The sequence below is a fragment of the Oncorhynchus masou genome, chromosome 10 (genome assembly GCF_036934945.1).
Source record: "Oncorhynchus masou masou isolate Uvic2021 chromosome 10, UVic_Omas_1.1, whole genome shotgun sequence".
Lineage (NCBI taxonomy): Eukaryota > Metazoa > Chordata > Actinopteri > Salmoniformes > Salmonidae > Oncorhynchus > Oncorhynchus masou.
In genome coordinates, this window is record NC_088221.1 from 51,434,839 (window position 1) to 51,459,479 (window position 24,641).

Consider the following 24,641-nt stretch of genomic DNA (forward strand, 5'->3'; position numbering starts at 1 on the left):
CTTCTGAAGCTATAACAGGGTTGGTCCTGGTCACTCCCTGGATGGGAGACCAGATGCTGCTGGAAGTGGTGTTGGAGGGCCAGTAGGAGGCACTCTTTCCTCTGGTCTAAAAAAATATCCCAATGCCTCAAGGCAGTGATTGGGGACATTGCCCTGTGTTGGGTGTTGTCTTTCGGATGGGATGTTAACCCTGGTGTCCTGGCTAAATTCCCAATCTGGCCCTCAAACCATCATGGCCACCAAATCATCCCCAGTTTACAATTGGCTCATTCATCCCCCTCCTCTCCCCTGTAACTATTCCCCAGGTCGTTGCTGTAAATGAGAACGTGTTCTCAGTCAACTTACCTGGTAAGATGTTTAAATCAACAGATTTTTCACCTTGTTAGCTCGGGTATTCAAACCTGCAACCTTTCGGTTACTGGCCCGACGCGTTAAATGCCACCCTACCTACTTACCTGCCAACTAATGCAGAATTGTGTAGTAGGCCCGAATGGGGTTGTAAGTTTTACATGCCTGACCTACAAGCACTTCTGCACACAAACAATAGCAAAACAAAGTTGACAGTCTTCTCCAGTTCACTGCAACATAGTCAAGGCTTAGTGTCATGTTTGGAGCTCTCGGCTCGTCATCAAAACAACTCCAATAGCCCGCCTGGTCAATGTATACTCTCCTTTACAACGGAACCACGTAACGAACCTCACCTCTATCGTCTCACATTCAGTCAGGATTAAATATGCATAGTGACAAACCACCTGTAATTCACACTGATAGCAGGCCACTTTGTCCCAAATGGTTCCTTATATAGTACACTACCCGTAGGGCCCTGGTCAAAAGGAGTGCACTATATAGGGAATAGGGTGCCACGGCCAATAGGGCTCTGGTCAAAAGTAGTGCACTATATAGGGAATAGGGTGCCATTTGGGATGTTGCATGTAATGCCACTACTGTAACAATTGATGCACACTCTGCTCTGTCTCTGGTTGCCTGGTGATCTGTCATCATAGACTTCCATAGACTGCTACAGTATAATCAGTCATCATAGGCTGCTACAGTATAATCTGTCATCATAGACTGTTGCAATATAATCAGTCAAAGACTGTCCTACATTATTTTTATATTTCTACAGACTTCAAAGAGTTTTCTTTCCAATGGTATCAATGATATGCATATCCTGGCTTCAGGGCCTGAGCAACAGGAAGTTTACTTTGGGCACGTCATTCAGACAGCAAGTGGAGAAAAAAGGGGCTTAGCTTCTGTCTGCGCCCAGCAGGTAACACATCAGGATACTCAAAATGGCAGGTGAAGTGCCCTCACAAAGTACAGGCATAGAGGGCTGAAAAACACATTATGGCTGACCTCCCCTGTTTAAACAAGTGTTGCAAAGTCACCCAAACGGACACAACTAGGACTTTAGCTTTACGGGAAGCATAGAAGAAACATCACACAACAAATACTGTTATACTTCCCTTCTGCTAGTTGAAGCATATGAATAATAAGTGACTGGTGAATTAGTCCAATCAGGGCTAATCGTGGTGCAAAATTCTGGCAACTTTCCCAAAATACACGTGTTTTCCCCCCCAAAAAAACCTGATTGGAAGATTCCCGGGATCAGGAGGGAATAAGCAGGAAATCCAGAATACTCTAACCAGGATAAGAAATGAGTTGTAAAGAAAATCAGGATTTCTTTGGGTAAGTGAACCCGAATTTTGACAGCATATATATATATGTAGTCTTTAACTCAAGCTGTGGTCACTGCGACAGGTCAGCGTCCTGGCAGCTGTTCTCTTTTAACTTTGACAACGGGGACCCTTAGTGGACACTGAATGAACTGAGCGTTTGATGCGGTTGGAGTGTGTTGTAGGTTACCCATAGCCACTAGATGGTACTAGCTTCAAGCAGAGCCATGTATTTAAAGAGTAACGGCCGATGCAGTCTATGTTATGATGCATTTACATCACACTTCAACAGTCTATGGCAGCCATGTTACCCCCCCCCCCCCCCATTGACATAACATGGAGAATATTTAAACCATGATATGTAACTGAAATGTCTACAATTAGAACAATATAAACCTTAAAACTCTAAATATATTGCTGTGGTTTCGAGGTGTATTAGTCATATGTATAGGATACACCTGGTAGTACACAGAGCTGGACAGAGACAGCCATGTTCTTCCATCATCCAATTTGTGGCTTTAGGCATGGGTATGGGCCGAGTTCAGAGCTAACGGTGGTATAACTACGTTATAAGTATGTATCGAAGTCGAAGGGGAAGTTGAAGTTGGAACAATAACAAAGCATACACACTCTCACTGTTTCGGTAAAAAGCTGAGGGATGAAACTTAATCATTGTAATCACTCTCAAATTCATAGACAGAGCTATGTGTGTAAGGACTGACCACCCATTATATCCAAATAATTAACCCTATTATGAGGCTATACCATGTTTGTTTACATTTATTTTGTTTACAAACATCGGAGTAAAACGAGCTTATAATTTGGGGGTTTTGATGGGGCTGTGACAGTTGAAGCTTGTATGGTACATTCTTCCAGAATCAATGGGTGCATATCAATCATTCAATTTAGTCAACAACAACAAAAAAATGGATGTGGCAACAATAGACTGCCTCTTTAGGGATCATCTGCAACTCTGTATGACGAACCATCAAACAGGCAAAAAGCGTCAATAAGGACTAAGATTGAAACGTAATACACCGGCTCCGACGCTCGTTGTAAACTATTACAGACTACAACGGGAAGCACAGCCGAGAGCTGCCCAGTGACACGAGCCTACCAGACAAGCTAAATAACCTATGATCGCTTCGAGGCAAGTAACACTGAAACATGCATGAGAGCACCAGCTGTTTCAGGCGACTGTGTGATCACGCTCTCCGCACCCGATGTGAGTAAAACCTTTAAACAAGCCATGAAATGCTTTGAAAGGCTGGTAATGGTTCATATCAACACCATCATCCCAGAAACCCTAGACCCACTCCAATTTGCATACCGCACCACCAACAGATACACAGATGATGCAATCTCTATTGCACTCCACACTGCCCTTTCCCACCTGGACAAAAGGAACACCGATTTGAGAATGCTATTCATTGACTACAGCTCAGCATTCAACACTATAGTGCCCTCAAAGCTCATCACTGAGCTAAGGACCCTGGGACTCAACACCTCCCTCTGCAACTGGATCCTGGACTTCCTGACGGGCCACCCCCAGGACATAAGGGTAGGTAACAACACATCCGCCACGCTGATCCTCAACACGGGGGCCAGTCCCCTCCTGTACTCCCTGTTCACTCGTGACTGCATGGCGTGTGGTGCCAGGACAACAACCTCTCCCTCAACGTGATAAAGACAAAGGAGATGATTGTGGACTACAGGAAAAGGAGGACCGAGCACAACCCCATTGTCATCGGTGGGACTGTAGTGGAGCAGGTTGAGAGCTTCAAGTTCCTTGGCATCCACATCACCAACAAACTAACATGGTCCAAACACACCAAGACAGTCGTGAAGAGGGTACGACAAAACCTATTCCCCCTCAGGAGACTGAAAATATGTGGCATGGGTCCTCAGATCCTCAAAAAGTTCTACAGCTGCACCATCGAGAGCATCCTGACGGGTTGCATCACTGCCTGGTATGGCAACTGCTCGGCCTCCGACCGTAAGCTACTACAGAGGGTAGTGCGTACGACCCAGTACATCACTGGGGCCAAGCTTCCTGCCATCCAGGACCTCTATACCAGGTGGTGTCAGAGGAAGGCCCTAACAATTGTCAAAGGCTCCAGCCACCCCAGTCATAGACTGTTCCCTCTGCTACCGCACGGCAAGTGGTACCGGAGCGTCAAGTCTAGGACCAAGAGGCTTCTAAACAGCTTCTTCCCCCAATCCATGAGACTCCTGAACATCAAATCAACCTATCAAGCTACCCAGACTATTTGCATCCCCCCCACGCTCCTGCTACTCTCTGTGTTTTTCTATGCATACCCACTTTAATAATTCTACCAACATGTACATAATTACCTCAATTACCTCGACACCGGTGCCCCCCGCACATTGACACATTGATTTTGGTACCCCCTGTATATAGCCTCAACATTGACTCTGTACCGGTACCCCTGTATATAGCCTCCACATTGACTCTGTACCGGTACCCCTGTATATAGCCTCCACATTGACTCTCTACCGGTACCCTCTGTACATAGCCTCCACATTGACTCTGTACCGGTACCCCTGTATATAGCCTCCACATTGACTCTGTACCGGTACCCCTGTATATAGCCTCAACATTGACTCTGTACTGGTACCTCCTGTACATAGCCTCCACATTGACTCTGTACCGGTACCCCCTGTATATAGCCTCCACATTGACTCTGTACCGGTACCCCTGTATATAGCCTCCACATTGACTCTGTACCTGTACCCCCTGTATATAGCCTCCACATTGACTCTGTACCGGTACCTCCTGTATATAGCCTCCACATTGACTCTGTACCGGTACCCCCTGTATATAGCCTCCACATTGACTCTGTACCGGTACCCCTGTATATAGCCTCCACATTGACTCTGTACCGGTACCCCTGTATATAGCCTCCACATTGTCTCTGTACCTGTACCCCCTGTATATAGCCTCCACATTGACTCTGTACCGGTACCCCCTGTATATAGCCTCCACATTGACTTTGTACCGTAATACCCTGTATATAGCCTCCACATTGTCTCTGTACCTGTACCCCCTGTATATAGCCTCCACATTGACTCTGTACCGTAACACCCTGTATATAGCCTCCACATTGACTCTGTACCGGTACCCCCTGTATATAGCCTCCACATTGACTCTGTACCGGTACCCCCTGTATATAGCCTCCACATTGACTCTGTACCTGTACCCCCTGTATATAGCCCCTCTCTTTAATTATTACTTATTCTTGTCTCTTACTTTTTTAGGGATTTTCTTAAAACATTATTGGTTAAGGGCTTGTAAGTAAGCATTTCACTGTAAGGTCTACCTACACCTGTTGTATTCAGCATTTCACTGTAAGGTCTACCTACACCTGTTGTATTCAGCATTTCACTGTAAGGTCTACCTACACCTGTTGTATTCGGGGCATGTGACAAATAACATGTTATTTGACGATGTCTTCCCAGTGAACAACCTGTGGAAAACATACAGACATAACGTTTTGTTTTTTAAGATACAGCAGATATTGCTTAAAAGCATATTGGTTTATTTCATAATCAATAGGACTATATTTTTTACGTGAATCACCCTTTCCAGTATTGACTCCTGCTCAGCATTCTTTGGAACAAAAGTGGACGCGCCGTGCGTCTATGATGCGCTCGTCCTGCCGTTGACAGCCAGGTCGCCTCTTATCCCCATCCTCATGCTGCACCGGGTTCCTTTAGAGCCCCCCCCCCCCTCCCCACTCTCTAACGCCCACTCTCCCCCTTTGTTTACCGGCGTGTCAGAGCCTGTGGGATGGAGTTGCTGTTGCACAGTACTCTCCATCAGGCCGCCGCTCTGAGCCCTTTGAAGTCCTCATTTAATGTAGAGAGCTGCATCTCTCACATTTGATAAGACAGTTGGGAGCCGTCGAGTAAGCGTCTACAGATAGTTAATATTCCAAAGTAAACATTACATTAAAGTTTTGGAAAGTGGTAGCCTATAATTGAGAGAGTTTATAAAAATATATATATATATATAACAATAAGTGGAATAAATAAATAGGCACTCGCGTAATGGCAAATCTTTTTTCCAAAAAAACCATGAGGCTCAAGTGGATGCGCGTGTCTCTTTTGATCTTGGTTCTATTCCTGGGTGACTCCCGCGGCTCCCAGGTGAAGTTTGGCCGCTTGGATCGGTGGGTGAAGACCGGGTTTCAGTACCTGAAGTTAAACCTGTGCCGCAGGGTATCTCTGTCTGAGGGCGAATGTAAGCGGCTGTCCCATCTTCAGCTCAGCGGGGTGGCCGTGTACGTTTCCGAGCCAAACTCCGAGAAAGTACTCGCCATTCTCCCAGATTCCTATTCTTCAGGGATGCTACCGCCGAAGCAGGGCGGTTACGGTATGAGTTCGGTACTGGAGGACAGTAGAAGACATCACGATTTCTTCCCGGGATCGACTGCGCATGATGCCGTGTTGGTGTTGGATCCCAGTCCCGGAGAGAGTTTCGGACATCCTGTGGTTCTCTTTTATGTGGACCTAAACACGACCAAGAAAAAATGTGCACATATGGATGGAATTTATTTAGGTAAGAACAAATTAACGTAATATGTTTACTTTGAAAAATACACTTTTAATATGGATATCTCAATTTATAACTTATTTCTTATAAATAACCCACTGGCCACAGCCATCAATTCAATGTCTATTCCTCGTTGGGTAGAAACAACGTTGATTCAACCAGTGCCTACCCGGTCGGAGGGTAAATGTCTTAATTTTATTCTACAATAACGGTTTGAAAAGCCATCCCATTTAAATATGAAGTAGCCTAAATGTAAGGTCAAATGTAGTCTTAAACTCTTTAATTGTCCCTTCTTGAAAAACGTTTTAAAAAATAAATAAATCGTATTACTAACAATGCAAATAAGAACACCCCCCCCCCCCCAAAAAAAATGTTTAAACTTGATGTTAATTTAGGAAATAACAGAGCTCTACCACACAGTTAAGAATTCACAATAGGCTCATAACAGCACTGCCTTAGTCGATAGGCAATTTGTATCGGCCTAGCATTTTTTACTCATCTCAAACATGTGTTTGGGTCTGCTTCAATGACTTCTATAGGTAGGTAAGTATTGGTAAATGAGGACTGGTGCCAAATTTGAACAAATGATAGTGCTTTTGTATGTCCCGAACATGAATATTCAATTACATTGAAATGAATGCGTTTTCAGCTTATGTATAGTGCACTGTCCCTTGTTTTATGACTATTACAGGCATTATATGATAGGTGACTTTCAGTCTGAATATTGATTAATTGATCCCGTTTGTCATGAAATGTGGTTAAACCACTTTATGTTGCCTAATAATATTGCACGTTGTCGTATACACCCTACAGCTTTTGTTTGTTTTACTGACATATCATAACAGCCCAAAATGTTTGCTTTTGAGCTATTTTCATATTCCAGAAATGGTGCTATATTTGTCCCTCATCAACTAAAATTCCTACCTTTTATCCCATATCTTTGGTGACTGAGTTTGAGTGTTACCCTCTGAATGGGTAAAGTTAATATTACCCCCCCCCCAAAAAAGGACTCAAATGATGTTAATTGATGCAGGGGGGGGGGGTCATTGTGATAGTATGCTCTACCAGCCGGTTGAATTTCCTTAAAGGGGTTTTATTGGGTAATGGTATTCCAGATGAGTTTGTTATAGAATATTTCTAAGGCTTTGGTTTGATTGAAAATATGACTCGGACAGTTGTTTCAACCATGAATCACTTGATCCACAGATATTCCCTACAGCTCAGGCTGTAAGTACGGGAGACCTCTCTTTAAAAACACAAATAAAATAATTATCAAGTGTTTTCAAATGATGAGAAGTTAGATAGCTTAACTCCTATAAGAGGGATACCTTTTTTGTATTCTAACGAGGCTGTTATTGGAAATCAGCAGAGTCTTCTCCTACACACTGCAGAGACAGTAAGTGGAAGGGTTGAGAGCACTGTGAGACAATCGGAACAGGACAGTGTGTGTTTGTGCGTGTGTACCGTGTCTATACTGTGTGTGTGTGTGTGTGTGTGTGTGTGTGTGTGTGTGTGTGTGTGTGTGTGTGTGTGTGTGTGTGTGTGTGTGTGTGTGTGTGTGTGTGTGTGTGTGTGTGTGTGTGTGTGTGTCTGTGTGTGTGTGTCTGTGTGTCTGTGTGTGTGTGTGTCCACCTGCGCCTGCGTGATAGAGAGAGAGAGAGAGAGAGTTTGTAAGCAGTAAGCAACTTGAGAGAAGAGAGCTCTCAGGCGATGCCAGGTGGTAGACACCCTGCTGGGGTAGTAGAGGACCCAGATGCATGGCTGAACCCAGGAACAGTCACCAGTCATGTATTCACAAAAACACCTCTCCATTATTCATCTTGAGTGGATGCTGTCCTTAGTACCACCCACCACCCTCTGCCCAGACCTTTCAGCCTCTTCACCCTGCTGCACTGGGACAGGAGGAAGGAGTTCCACAACTCTCAACTGTGTCTCTCTACTGACCCTTTTAACTTCTCAGCAATGCCCTGCTCCTCACACGACAGTCTAGTACATGACAGCCCAGCCCTGCACCTCACACGACAGTCTAGTACATGACAGCCCAGCCCTGCACCTCACACGACAGTCTAGTACATGACAGCCCTGCCCCTCACACTCCAGTCTAGTACATGACAGCCCTGCCCTGCACCTCACACTACAGTCTAGTACATGACAGCCCTGCCCCTCACACTACAGTCTAGTACATGACAGCCCTGCCCCTCACACTACAGTCTAGTACATACATGACAGCCCTGCCCCCCTCACACTACAGTCTAGTACATGACAGCCCTGCCCTGCAGCCCTGCCCCTCACACTACAGTCTAGTACATGACAGCCCTGCCCCTCACACTACAGTCTAGTACATGACAGCCCTGCCCTCCTCACACTACAGTCTAGTACATGACAGCCCTGCTCCTCACACTACAGTCTAGTACATGACAGCCCTGCCCCTCACACTACAGTCTAGTACATGACAGCCCTCTCACAGCCCTGCCCCTACAGTCTAGTACATGACAGCCCTGCCCCTCACACTACAGTCTAGTACATGACAGCCCTGCCCTGCCCCCCACTCACACATGACAGTCTAGTACATGACAGCCCTGCCCCACCTCACACTACAGTCTAGTACATGACAGCCCTGCCCTGCCCCTCACACTACAGTCTAGTACATGACAGCCCTGCCCCTCACACTACAGTCTAGTACATGACAGCCCTGCCCCTCACACTACAGTCTAGTACATGACAGCCCTACAGTCTAGTACATGACAGCCCTGCCCCTCACACTACAGTCTAGTACATGACAGCCCTGCCCCTCACACTACAGTCTAGTACATGACAGCCCTGCCCTCACACTACAGTCTAGTACATGACAGCCCTGTCACACTACAGTCTAGTACATGACAGCCCTGCAGTCTAGTACATGACAGCCCTGCCCCTCACACTACAGTCTAGTACATGACAGCCCTGCCCCTCACACTACAGTCTAGTACATGACAGCCCTGCAGTCTAGTACATGACAGCCCTGCCCCCCTCACACTACAGTCACACTACAGTCTAGTACATGACAGCCCTGCCCCTCACACTCCAGTCTAGTACATGACAGCCCTGCCCCTCACACTACAGTCTAGTACATGACAGCCCTGCTCCTCACACTACAGTCTAGTACATGACAGCCCTGCCCCTCACACTACAGTCTAGTACATGACAGCCCTGCCCTGCCCCTCACACTACAGTCTAGTACATGACAGCCCTGCCCCTCACACTACAGTCTAGTACATGACAGCCCTGCCCCTCACACTACAGTCTAGTACATGACAGCAGTCCTGACAGCCCTGCCCCTCACACTACAGTCTAGTACATGACAGCCCTGCCCCTCACACTACAGTCTAGTACATGACAGCCCTGCCCCTCACACCCAGTCTAGTACATGACAGCCCTGTCACACTACAGTCTAGTACATGACAGCCCTGCCCCTCACACTACAGTCTAGTACATGACAGCCCTGCCCCTCACACTACAGTCTAGTACATGACAGCCCTGCCCCTCACACTACAGTCTAGTACATGACAGCCCTGCCCCTCACACTACAGTCTAGTACATGACAGCCCTGCCCCTCACACTACAGTCTAGTACATGACAGCCCTGCCCTCTCACACTACAGTCTAGTACATGACAGCCCTGCCCTGCCCCTCACACTACAGTCTAGTACATGACAGCCCTGCCCCTCACACTACAGTCTAGTACATGACAGCCCTGCCCCTCACACTGACAGTCTAGTACATGACAGCCCTGCCCCTCACACTACAGTCTAGTACATGACAGCCCTGCCCCTCACACTACAGTCTAGTACATGACAGCCCTGCCCCTACTACAGTACATGACAGCCCTGCCCCTCACACTACAGTCTAGTACATGACACGCCTGCCCTGCCCCTCACACTACAGTCTAGTACATGACAGCCCTGCCCCTCACACTACAGTCTAGTACATGACAGCCCTGCCCCTCACACTACAGTCTAGTACATGACAGCCCTGCCCACTCACACTACAGTCAGTCATGACAGCCCTGCCCCTCACACTACATACATGACAGCCCTGCCCCTCACACTACAGTCTAGTACATGACAGCCCTGCCCCTCACACTACAGTCTAGTACATGACAGCCCTGCCCCTCACACTACAGTCTAGTACATGACAGCCCTGCTCCTCACACTAGTACATGACAGCCCTGCCCCTCACACTCCAGTCTAGTACATGACAGCCCTGCCCCTCACACTACAGTCTAGTACATGACAGCCCTGCCCCTCACACTCCAGTCTAGTACATGACAGCCCTGCCCCTCACACTACAGTCTAGTACATGACAGCCCTGCCCCTCACACTACAGTCTAGTACATGACAGCCCAGCCCTGCCCCTCACACTACAGTCTAGTACATGACAGCCCTGCCCTCACACTACAGTCTAGTACATGACAGCCCTGCCCCTCACACTACAGTCTAGTACATGACAGCCCTGCCCCTCACACTACAGTCTAGTACATGACAGCCCTGCCCCCCTCACACTACAGTCTAGTACATGACAGCCCTGCCCCTCACACTACAGTCTAGTACATGACAGCCCTGCCCCTCACACTACAGTCTAGTACATGACAGCCCTGCCCCTCACACAGTCTAGACAGACAGCCCTGCCCCTCACACTACAGTCTAGTACATGACAGCCCTGCCCTCACACTACAGTCTAGTACATGACAGCCCTGCCCTCACACTACAGTCTACATGACAGCCCTGCCCCTCACACTACAGTCTAGTACATGACAGCCCTGCCCCTCACACTACAGTCTAGTACATGACAGCCCTGCCCCTCACACTACAGTCTAGTACATGACAGCAGTCCTGCCCCCTCACACTACAGTCTAGTACATGACAGCCCTGCCCCTCACACTACAGTCTAGTACATGACAGCCCTGCCCCTCACACTACAGTCTAGTACATGACAGCCCTGCCCCTCACACTACAGTCTAGTACATGACAGCCCTGCCCCTCACACTACAGTCTAGTACATGACAGCCCTGCCCCTCACACTACAGTCTAGTACATGACAGCCCTGCCCCTCACACTACAGTCTAGTACATGACAGCCCTGCCCCTCACACTACAGTCTAGTACATGACACAGTCCATGACAGCCCTGCCCCTCACACTACAGTCTAGTACATGACAGCCCTGCCCCTCACACTACAGTCTAGTACATGACAGCCCTGCCCCTCACACTACAGTCTAGTACATGACAGCCCTGCCCCTCACACTACAGTCTAGTACATGAGTCTAGTACATGACAGCCCTGCCCCTCACACTACAGTCTAGTACATGACAGCCCTGCAGTCCATGACAGCCCTGCCCTCACACTACAGTCTAGTACATGACAGCCCTGCCCCTCACACTACAGTCTAGTACATGACAGCCCTGCCCCTCACACTACAGTCTAGTACATGACAGCCCTGCCCCTCACACTACAGTCAGTACCCTGCCCTGCATGACCTCACACTACAGTCTAGTACATGACAGCCCTGCCCCTCACACATGACAGCCCTGCCCCTCACACTACAGTCTAGTACATGACAGCCCAGCCCCTCACACTACAGTCTAGTACATGACAGCCCTGCCCCCCTCACACTACAGTCTAGTACATGACAGCCCTGCCCCTCACACTACAGTCTAGTACATGACAGCCCTGCCCCCCTCACACTACAGTCTAGTACATGACAGCCCTGCCCCTCACACTACAGTCTAGTACATGACAGCCCTGCCCCTCACACTACAGTCTAGTACATGACAGCCCTGCCCCTCACACTACAGTCTAGTACATGACTGCCCTGCCCCTCACACTACAGTCTAGTACATGACAGCCCTGCCCCTCACACTACAGTCAGTACATGACAGCCCTGCCCTCACCCCTAGTACATGACACACTACAGTCTAGTACATGACAGCCCTGCCCCTCACACTACAGTCTAGTACATGACAGCCCTGCCCCTCACACTACAGTCTAGTACATGACACAGTCCCTGCCCTGCCCTCACACTACAGTCTAGTACATGACAGCCCTGCCCCTCACACTACAGTCTAGTACATGACAGCCCTGCCCCTCACACTACAGTCTAGTACATGACAGCCCTGCCCCTCACACTACAGTCTAGTACATGACAGCCCTGCCCCTCACACTACAGTCTAGTACATGACAGCCCTGCCCCTCACACTACAGTCACAGTCACTACAGTCTAGTACATGACAGCCCTGCCCCTCACACTACAGTCTAGTACATGACAGCCCTGCCCCTCACACTACAGTCTAGTACATGACAGCCCTGCAGTCTAGTACTGACAGCCCCTGCCCCTCACACTCCAGTCTAGTACATGACAGCCCTGCCCCTCACACTACAGTCTAGACATGACAGCCCTGCCCCTCACACTACAGTCTAGTACATACATGACAGTCCCTGCCCCCCTCACACTACAGTCTAGTACATGACAGCCCTGCCCCTCACACTACAGTCTAGTACATGACAGCCCTTCCCCTCACACCCTACATGACAGCCCTGCCCCCAGTCTAGTACATGACAGCCCTGCCCCTCACACTACAGTCTAGTACATGACAGCCCTGCCCCTCACACTACAGTCTAGTACATGACAGCCCTGCCCCTCACACACACGTACAGACAGCCCTGCCCCTCACACTACAGTACATGACAGCCCTGCCCCTCACACTACAGTCTAGTACATGACAGCCCTGCCCCTCACACTACAGTCTAGTACATGACAGCCCTGCCCCTCACACTACAGTCTAGTACATGACAGCCCTGCCCCCCCTACAGTCTAGTACATGACAGCCCTGTCAGTCTAGTACATGACAGCCCTGCCAGTCTAGTACATGACAGCCCTGCTCCTCACACTACAGTCTAGTACATGACAGCCCTGCCCCTCACACTACAGTCTAGTACATGACAGCCCTGCCCCTCACACTACAGTCTAGTACATGACAGCCCTGCCCCTCACACTACAGTCTAGTACATGACAGCCCTGCCCCTCACACTACAGTCTAGTACATGACAGCCCTGCCCCTCACACTACAGTCTAGTACATGACAGCCCTGCCCCTCACACTACAGTCTAGTACATGACAGCCCTGCCCCTCACACTCCAGTCTAATACATGACAGCCCTGCCCCTCACACTACAGTCTAGTACATGACAGTGGACAGAGAGAGACCAACGTTGACAGGGTTCCAGGTTAACTATCAATACAGTCTGTGAGGGGCATCTATCTGTGAGGGTCATCTACCTGTGAGGGTCATCTATCTGTGAGGGTCATCTATCTGCGAGGGGCATCTATCTGTGAGGTGCATCTATCTGTGAGGGGCATCTATCTGTGAGGGTCAGCTGGAAGTGTTGTGGGGGCCATCTATCTGTGAGGGTCAGCTGGAAGTGTTGTGGGGGTCATCTATCTTTGAGGGTCATCTACCTGTGAGGGTCATCTATCTGTGAGGGTCATCTATCTGTGGGGGTCATCTATCTGTGAGGGTCTATCTGTGAGGGTCAGCTGGAAGTGTTGTGAGGGTCATCTATCTGTGGGGGTCATCTATCTGTGAGGGTCAGCTGGAAGTGTTGTGAGGGTTTGCATGTGTCCAAGCTTGACCACCTCACCTGAAGCTGAGAGGGAACATTAAGAGAGAGAGAGCACCTCGCAGGTCTTTCTGTGTTCAATATAACGAGACCCAGGAAATGGGTTTGTGACCATTGTTAACGGCAGGAAATGGGACAGTGACCATTGTTAACAGCAGGAAATGGGACAGTGACCACAGTTAACGACAGGAAATGGGTTAGTGACCACAGTTAACAACAGGAAATGGGTTAGTGACCACAGTTAACGACATGAAATGGGTTAGTGACCACAGTTAACGACATGAAATGGGTTAGTCACCACAGTTAACGACATGAAATGGGTTAGTCACCACAGTTAACGACATGAAATGGGTTAGTGACCACAGTAAGTAAACAACAGGAAATGGGTTAGTGACCACAGTTAACGACATGAAATGGGTTAGTGACCACAGTAAGTAAACAACAGGAAATGGGTTAGTGACCACAGTTAACGACATGAAATGGGTTAGTCACCACAGTAAGTAAACAACAGGAAATGGGTTAGTCACCACAGTAAGTAAACAACAGGAAATGGGTTAGTCACCACAGTTAACTACATGAAATGGGTTAGTGACCACAGTAAGTTAACAACAGGAAATGGATTAGTCACCACAGTTAACAACAGGAAATGGGTTAGTCACCACAGTTAACAACAGGAAATGGGTTAGTCACCACAGTTAACAACAGGAAATGATGTTAGTGAACACACTGAGCAATTTGAAATGGGTTAGTGACCATAGTTAAAACCTCTTAAGGCTAGGGGGCACTATTTTCATTTTTTGAAAAATAACGTTCCCAAAGTAAACGGGCTATTTTTCAGGACCAGATGCTAGAATATGCATATAATTGACAGCTTAGGATAGAAAACACTCTAAAGTTTCCAAAACTGTAAAAATATTGTCTGTGAGTATAACAGAACTGATATTGCAGGCGAAAGCCTGAGAAAAATACAATCAGGAAGTGACTTATTTTGAAACCCCTGTGTTCCTATGCATCCCTATTGACCATTGAAAGGGATATCAACCAGATTCCTTTTCTATGGCTTCCCTAATGTGTCTACAGCCACTAGACATAGTTTCAGGCTTTTATTTAGAAAAATGAGCGTAAAAGACAACATTGCGTCAGTGGTCAGGTGGTGGCCATTATTCCTCTTGCTCCTACTGAAAAGACAGTAGTCCCGGTTGATATATTATCGAATAGATATTTGAAAAACACGTTGAGGATTGATTATAAAAAAAAACTTTTGCCATGTTTCTGTCGATATTATGGATCTAATTTGGATTTTTTTCGGCGTTGTCGTGACTGCAATTTCCAGTGGATTTCTCAACAAAACGTGGACAAGAAACAATATTAATAATATTTTAATAATATTAATAATATTTTTGGAAAAAAGGATCATTGGCTATCCAACTGGGAGTCTCGTGAGTGAAAACATCCGAAGCTCATCAAAGGTAAACGATTTAATTTGATTGCTTTTCTGTTTTTCGTGACCAAGTTACCTGCTGCTAGCTGGACATGGGGGTCCTGGGCTGTGGACATGGGGGGCTGTAGACATGGGGGCTGTGGACATGGGGGGCTGTAGACATGGGGGCTGTGAACATAGGGGGCTGTAGACATGGGGGCTGTGAACATGGGGGCTGTAGACATGGGGGGCTGTGGACATGGGGGGCTGTAGACATGGGAGGCTGTGAACATGGGGGGCTGTGAACATGGGGGCCCTGGGCTGTGGACATGGGGGCTGTAGACATGGGGGGCTGGGCTGTGGACATGGGGGCCCTGGGCTGTGGACATGGGGGCTGTAGACATGGGGGCTGTGAACATGGGGGGCTGGGCTGTGGACATGGGGGCTGTAGACATGGGGGCTGGGCTGTGGACATGGGGGCCCTGGGCTGTGGACATGGGGGCTGTAGACATGGGGGGCTGTGAACATGGGGGGCTGGGCTGTAGACATGGGGGCTGCGAACATGGGGGGCTGGGCTGTGGACATGGGGGCTGTGAACATGGGGGCTGGGCTGTGGACATGGGGGCTGTGAACATGGGGGCTGGGCTGTGGACATGGGGGCTGTAGACATGGGGGCTGTGAACATGGGGGGCTGGGCTGTGGACATGGGGGCCCTGGGCTGTGGACATGGGGGCTGGGCTGTGGACATGGGGGCCCTGGGCTGTGGACATGGGGGGCTGTAGACATGGGGGCTGTGGACATGGGGGGGCTGGGTTGTGGACATGGGGGGCTGTAGACATGGGGGCTGTGGACATGGGGGCCCTGGGCTGTGGACATGGGGGGCTGTAGACATGGGGGCCCTGTGCTGTGGACATGGGGGGCTGTGGACATGGGGGGCTGTAGACATGGGGGCCCTGTGCTGTGGACATGGGGGGCTGTGGACATGGGGGCCCTGGGCTGTGGACATGGGTGGCTGTAGACATGGGGGGCTGTAGACATGGGGGCCCTGGGCTGTGGACATGGGTGGCTGTAGACATGGGGGGCTGTGGACATGGGGGGCTGTGAACATGGGGGGCTGTGAACATGGGGGCCCTGGGCTGTGGACATGGGGGGCTGTAGACATGGGGGCTGTGAACATGGGGGCTGGGCTGTGGACATGGGGGGCTGTAGACATGGGGGCCCTGGGCTGTGGACATGGGGGCCCTGGGCTGTGGACATGGGGGCTGTAGACATGGGGGGCTGGGCTGTGGACATGGGGGCCCTGGGCTGTGGACATGGGGGCTGTAGACATGGGGGGCTGTGAACATGGGGGCTGGGCTGTGGACATGGGGGCTGTAGACATGGGGGGCTGTAGACATGGGGGGCTGGGCTGTGGACATGGGGGCCCTGGGCTGTGGACATGGGGGGCTGGGCTGTGGACATGGGGGCCCTGGGCTATAGACATGGGGGCTGGGCTGTGGACATGGGGGGCTGTAGACATGGGGGGCTGTGGACATGGGGGGCTGGGCTGTGGACATGGGGGGCTGTAGACATGGTGGGCTGTAGACATGGGGGCCCTGTGCTGTGGACATGGGGGGCTGTGGACATGGGGGCCCTGGGCTGTGGACATGGGTGGCTGTAGACATGGGGGGCTGTAGACATGGGGGCCCTGGGCTGTGGACATGGGGGGCTGTGGACATGGGGGGCTGTGGACATGGGGGGCTGTAGACATGGGGGGCTGTGGACATGGGGGGCTGTAGACATGGGGGCTGTAGACATGGGGGGCTGTGGCCATGTGGGGCTATGGCCATGGGGGGCTGTAGACATGGGGGGCTGGAGACATGGGGGCCCTGGGCTGTGGACATGAGAGGCTGTAGACATGAGGAGCTGTAGACATGGGGGGCTGTGGACATAGGGGGCTGTGGACATGGGGGGCTGTGGACATGGGGGGCTGTGGACATGAGGGGATGTGGACATGAGGGGCTTTAGACATTGGGGGCTTGGCTGTGGACATGGGGGCTGTGGACATGAGGGGCTGTAGACATGAGGGGCCCTTGGCTGTGGACATGCGGGGCTGTGGACATGAGGGGCTGTACACATGAGGGGCCCTTGGCTGTGGACATGCGGGGCTGTGGACATGGGGGGTTGTGGACATGGGGGCTGAAGACATGGGGGGCTGTAGACATGGGGTGCTGTAGACATGGGGGGGCTGTAGACATGGGGGCTGTAGACATGGGGGCCCTGGGCTGTGGACATGAGGAGCTGTAGACATGGGGGCTGAAGACATGGGGGGCAGTAGACATGGGGGTTGTGGACATGGGGGCTGTGGACATGGGGTGCTGTAGACATGGGGGGGCTGTAGACATGGGGGGCTGTAGACATGGGGGGCTGTGGACATGGGGAGCTTGGCTGTGGACATGGGGGGCTGTGGACAAGAGGGGCTGTAGACATGGGGGCAGTAGACATGGGGGGTTGTGGACATGGGGGGCTGTAGACATGGGGGGCAGTAGACATGGGGGTTGTGGACATGGGGGCTGTAGACATGGGGGCTGTGGACATGGGGGGCTGTAGACATGGGGGCTGTAGACATGGGAGGCTGTAGACATGAGGGGCTGTAGACATGGGGGGCTGTAGACATGGGGGCCCTGGGCTGTGGACATAGGGGGCTGCAGACATGGGTGGCTGTGGACATGGGGGTTGTGGACATGGGGGTTGTGGACATGGGGGCTGTGGACATGAGGGGCTGTAGACATGAGGGGCCCTGGGCTGTGGACATGGGGGCTGTAGACATGAGGGTCCCTGGGCTGTGGACATGGGGGCTGTAGACATGGGGGGCTGTGGACATGGGGGGCTGTGGACATGGGAGGCTGTGGACATGGGGGCTGTAGACATGGGGGCTGTAGACATGGGGGCTGGAGACATGGGAGGCTGTGGACATGGGGGCTGTGGACATGGGGGGCTGTAGACATGGGGGGCTGGAGACATGGGAGGCTGTGGACATGGGGGGCTGTAGACATGGGGGGCTGTAGACATGGGAGGCTGTGGACATGGGGGCTGTAGACATGGGGGGGCTGGAGACATGGGAGGCTGTGGACATGGGGTGCTGTAGACATGGGGGGCTGTAGACATGGGGGCCCTGGGCTGTGGACATGGGGGCTGTGGACATGGGGGGCTGTGGACATGGGGGCTGTGGACATGGGGGGCTGTAGACATGGGAGGCTGTGGACATGGGGGCCTGTAGACATGGGGGGCTGTGGACATGGGAGGCTGTGGACATGGGGGCTGTAGACATGGGGGGCTGTAGACATGGGAGGCTGTAGACATGAGGGGCTGTAGACATGGGAGGCTGTGGACATGGGGGCTGTAGACATGGGGGCTGTAGATATGCGAGGCTGTGGACATGGGGGCTGTAGACATGGGGGGCTGTGGACATGGGGGCTGTGGACATGGGGGCTGTAGACATGGGGGGCTGTGGACATGGGGGGCTGTAGACATGGGAGGCTGTGGACATGGGGGGCTGTAGACATGGGGGGCTGTAGACATGGTGGCTGTGGACATGGGGGCTGTGGACATTAGGGGCTGTAGACATGGGAGGCTGTAGACATGGGAGGCTGTGGACATGGGGGGCTGTAGAAATGGGGGGCTGTGGACATGGGGGGCTATAGACATGGGGGGCTATAGACAAGGGAGGCTGTGGACATGGGGTGCTGTAGACATGGGGGCTGTAGACATGGGGGCTGTGGACATGGGGGGCTGTAGACATGGTGGCTGTGGACATGGGGGGCTGTAGACATGGGAGGCTGTGGACATGGGGGGCTGTGGACATGGGAGTATGTTGTTTTTTGACACTTGTTGTTGTTGTTGCTGTTGTGTCTCCAGGAGAGGAGTGTCTGACCTTGGCCCTAAAGAGTCGCTGTTGTTGTGTCTCCAGGAGAGCAGTGTCTGACCTTGGCCCTAAAGAGTCGCTGTTGTTGTGTCTCCAGGAGAGGAGTGTCTGACCCTGGCCCTAAAGAGTCGCTGTCAGAACCAGCTGAAGCGTCGTCAGAGCGGCAGTGAGAGGCTGGCGGGGAGCGGGCGTGCCCGCAGGGCTACCGTGTCGAGGCCCAGGAGCAGCCCGGGGAGGATTGAGCGCAGCGGGGCTCTCTGTGAGATACATTTCCTTCCCATGGTGGTCGGGGTCAGGGATAACAACCGGACGCAGAGGCTACGATGCGTAGGTGAGTTGGTGCCCACCTGCCAGGCTTACAAGTAGCCTCGTTCCAGAACTGTTTGTCCGGTCTTTCGTGTTGACAAGACAGCACAAGCAGATCTGGGGACCAGGCTAGGAGTACACAATATTAGCCAACATGGAGACACAATGCTGTAGTGCTGTTAGCCTGATGTAACTGCAGCTCGGCAGAGAAATCTGTCTGATCCCATACACCACTAAGGCACCAAGAGGATGACTACGTCAACTGCAGTCTCTACCTCTACCCCATGTGACGCGATGATATTGTGTGAGTTTACAGACCACCCAGACTTTGCCCAGTGCCCCCAGCCTCTGCCCCTCACCAGCCCCAACATGCCAGTGTCCAGCTGTGAGCTCAACAAGAACACCAGGCGATGCCACCAGCAGCCCCTGGCTACACACCTGTCCTGTCGTCTCTACCAGACCTGTGACCATGCTATACTGCTCTCAGGTAGGCTACACCTGGCAGCTCAGACCTGTGACCATGCTATACTGCTCTCAGGTATGCAACACCTGGCAGATCAGACCTGTGACCATGCTATACTGCTCTCAGGTAGGTTACACCTGGCAGCTCAGACCTGTGACCATGCTATAATACTCTCAGGTAGGTTACACCTGGCAGCTCAGACCTGTGACCATGCTACACTGCTCTCAGGTAGGCTACACCTGGCAGCTCAGACCTGTGACCATGCTATACTGCTCTCAGGTAGGTTACACCTGGCAGCTCAGACCTGTGACCATGCTATACTGCTCTCAGGTAGGTTACACCTGGCAGCTCAGACCTGTGACCATGCTATAATACTCTCAGGTAGGTTACACCTGGCAGCTCAGACCTGTGACCATGCTATACTGCTCTCAGGTAGGTTACACCTGGCAGCTCAGACCTGTGACCATGCTATACTGCTCTCAGGTAGGTTCCACCTGGCAGCTCAGACCTGTGACCATGCTATACTGCTCTCAGGTAGGCTACACCTGGCAGCTCAGACCTGTGACCATGCTATACTGCTCTCAGGTATGCAACACCTGGCAGCTCAGACCTGTGACCATGCTATACTGCTCTCAGGTAGGTTACACCTGGCAGCTCAGACCTGTGACCATACTATACTGCTCTCAGGTAGGCCACACCTGGCAGATCAGACCTGTGACCATGCTATACTGCTCTCAGGTAGGTTACACCTGGCAGCTCAGACCTGTGACCATACTATACTGCTCTCAGGTAGGTTACACCTGGCAGCTCAGACCTGTGACCATGCTATACTGCTCTCAGGTAGGTTACACCTGGCAGCTCAGACCTGTGACCATACTATACTGCTCTCAGGTAGGTTACACCTGGCAGCTCAGACCTGTGACCATGCTATACTGCTCTCAGGTATGCAACACCTGGCAGATCAGACCTGTGACCATGCTATACTGCTCTCAGGTAGGTTACACCTGGCAGCTCAGACCTGTGACCATACTATACTGCTCTCAGGTAGGCTACACCTGGCAGCTCAGACCTGTGACCATGCTATACTGCTCTCAGGTAGGCTACACCTGGCAGATCAGACCTGTGACCATGCTATACTGCTCTCAGGTAGGTTACACCTGGCAGCTCAGACCTGTGACCATACTATACTGCTCTCAGGTAGGCTACACCTGGCAGCTCAGACCTGTGACCATGCTATAATACTCTCAGGTAGGTTACACCTGGCAGCTCAGACCTGTGACCATGCTATACTGCTCTCAGGAAGGTTAAGCCTGAACACAGAACAACACCCCCTCTTTACAGACCACCACCTCCTCTTTACAGACCAACACCTCCTCTTTATAGACCTATACCTCCTCTTTACAGACCACCACCTCCTCTTTACAGACCAACACCTCCTCTTTATAGACCTATACCTCCTCTTTACAGACCTACACCTCCTCTTTACAGACCTACACCTCTGCCTCCTCTTTACAGACCAACACCTCCTCTTTACAGACCTCCACCTCCTCTTTAAAGACCAACCTCTCCTCTTTACAGACCAACACCTCCACCTTCTCTTTACAGACCAACACCCCCTCTTTACAGACCACCACCTCCTCTTTAAAGACCAACACCTCCACCCCTCTTTACAGACTTCCACCTCCTCTTTACAGACCAAAACCTCCTCTTTACAGACCAACACCCCCTCTTTACAGACCAACACCTCCTCTTTAAAGACCAACACCTCCACCCCTCTTTACAGACTTCCACCTCCTCTTTACAGACCAAAACCTCCTTTTTACAGACCAACACCTACTCTTTACAGAACAACACCTTCTCTTTACAGACCTACACCTCCACCTCCTCTTTACAGCCCAACACCTCCTCTTTACAGTCCAACACCTCCTCTTTACAGACCTACACCTCCACCTCCTCTTTACAGACCTCCACCTCCTCTTTACAGACCAACACCTCCACCACGTATTTACAGACCAACACCTCCTCTTTACAGACAACACCTCCTCTTTACAGACAACACCTACACTTTACAGACCAACACCTCCTCTTTACAGACCTGCACCTCCACCTCCTCTTTACAGACCTCCACCTCCTCTTTACAAACCAGCACCTCCTCTTTACAGACCAACACCTCCTCTTTACACACCAACACCTCCTCTTCACAGACCTACACCTCCACCTCCTCTTTTCAGACAACACCTCCTCTTTACAGACAACTCCTTCTCTTTACAGAACAACACCTCCTCTTTACAGACCAACCTCCCCTCTTTATAGACCTACACCTCCACCTCCTCTTCACAGACCAACACCTCCTATTTACAGACCAACACCTCCTCTCTACAGACCAACACCTCCTCTTTACGGACCAACACCTCCTCTTTACAGACCACCACCTCCTCTTTTCAGACCTACATTTCCTCTTTACAGACCAACACCTCCTCTTTACAGACCAACACCTCCACCCCCTCCTTACAGACCAACACCTACACCTCCTCTTTACAAACCAACTTCTCCTCTTTACAGACCGACACCTTCACCTCCTCTTTACAGACCAACACCTACTCTTTATAGACCTACACATCCACCTCCTCTTTACAGACCAACACCTCCTCTTTACAGACCAACACCTCCTCTTTACAGACCAACACCTCCTCTTTACAGACCAACACCTCCACCTCCTCTGTACAGACCACCGGCTCCTCTTTACCGACCAACACCTCCACCTCCTCTTTACAGACAAACACCTCCTCTTTACAAACCAAAACCTCCTCTTTACAGACCAACACCTCCTCTTTACAGACCAACACCTCCTCTTTAAGGCCAACACCTCCACCTCCTCTTTACAGACAAACACCTCCTCTTTACAAACCAAAAATCCTCTTTCCAGACCAACACCTCCTCTTTACAGACCAACACCTCCTCTTTACAGACCAGCACCTCATCTTTACAGAACAACACCTACACCTCCTCTTTACAGACCAACTTCTCCTCTTAACAGACCAACACCTCCTCTTTACAGACCAGCACCTCATCTTTACAGAACAACACCTACACCTCCTCTTTACAGACCAACTTCTCCTCTTTACAGACCAACACCTCCTCTTTACAGACCAACACCTCCTCTTTACAGACCACCGGCTCCATCTTTACCGACCAACACCTCCACCTCCTCTTTACAGACAAACACCTCCTCTTTACAAACCAAAACTCCTCTTTACAGACCAACACCTCCTCTTTACAGACCAACACCTTCTCTTTACAGACCTACAGCTCCTCTTTACAGACCAACGCCCCTTCTTTATAGACCACCATCTCCTCTTTACAGACCTACACCTCCACCGCCTCTTTACAGACAAACACCTCCTCTTTACAAACCAAAACCTCCTCTTTACAGACCAACACCTCCTCTTTACAGACCAACACCTTCTCTTTACAGACCTACACCTCCTCTTTACAGACCAACACCTCCACCCTTCTTTATAGACCACCACCTCCTCTTTACAGACCAACACCTCCACCTCCTCTTTAGAGACCTCCACCCCCTCCTTATAGACCAACACCTACATCTCCTCTTTATAGACCAACTACTCCTCTTTACAGACCGACACCTTCACCTCCTCTTTACTGACCAACACCTCTTTACAGACCAACACCTCCACCCCTCTTTACATACCACCACCTCCTCTTTACAGACCAACACCTCCTCTTTACAGACCACCACCTCCACCTCCTCTTTACAGACCACCGGCTCCTCTTTACAAACCAACACCTCCACCTCCTCTTTACAGACCACCGGCTCCTCTTTACAAACCAACACCTCCACCTCCTGTTTACAGACCACCAGCTTCTCTTTACAGACATACAGCTCCTCTTTACAGACCAACACCTACTCTTTACAGATCAACACCTCCTCTTTACAGACCAACACCTTCTCTTTACTGACATACAGCTCCTCTTTACAGACCAACACCCCCTCTGTACAGAACAACACCTCCTCTTTACAGAACAACAGCTCCTCAGTACAGTCCACCTCCTCCTCTTTACAGACCTACACCTTCACCCCTCTTTACAGACCACCACCTCCTCTTTACAGACCAAAACCTCCTTTTTACAGACCAACATCTCCTCTTTACAGACCAATACCTTCTCTTTACAAACCTACACCTCCACCTCCTCTTTACAGACCAACATCTCCTCTTTACAGACCAACCTCTCCTCTTTATTGACCTACACCTCCACCTCCTCTTTACAGACCAACACCTCCTCTTTGCAGACCTCCACATCCTCTTTACAGACTTCTGTTTCCTCTTTACAGACCAACACCTCCACCTCCTCTTTACAGACCAACACCTCCTCTTTACAGACCAACACCTCCTCTTTACAGACCAACACCTCCTCTTTACAGACCAACACCGCCTCTTTACAGACTTCCACCTCCTCTTTACAGACCTACACCTCCTCTTTACAGACCAACACCTCCTTTTTACAGACCAACCTCTCCTCTTTCTTGACCAAAACCTAATTTTTACAGACCAGCACCTCATCTTTACAGACCAACACCTCCTCTTCATAGACCTACGCCTATAAACCTCCTTTTTACAGACC

The 24,641-nt window shown here is 50.7% G+C and overlaps 1 protein-coding gene across 1 annotated transcript in view; it reads left to right on the forward strand.

The window, feature by feature from the left end:
* Positions 1-5,522: 5,522 nt before the first annotated feature.
* Positions 5,523-24,641, forward strand: part of si:ch211-67e16.11 (uncharacterized) — a 37,971-nt gene continuing 18,852 nt past the window's right edge. Inside the window, exons 1-3 of the mRNA XM_064976977.1 lie at positions 5,523-6,258; positions 19,326-19,559; positions 19,851-20,021. Coding sequence (XP_064833049.1) covers positions 5,748-6,258; positions 19,326-19,559; positions 19,851-20,021 — 916 coding nt within the window. The 5' untranslated portion in view covers positions 5,523-5,747. The remainder of the gene's footprint in view (positions 6,259-19,325; positions 19,560-19,850; positions 20,022-24,641) is intronic.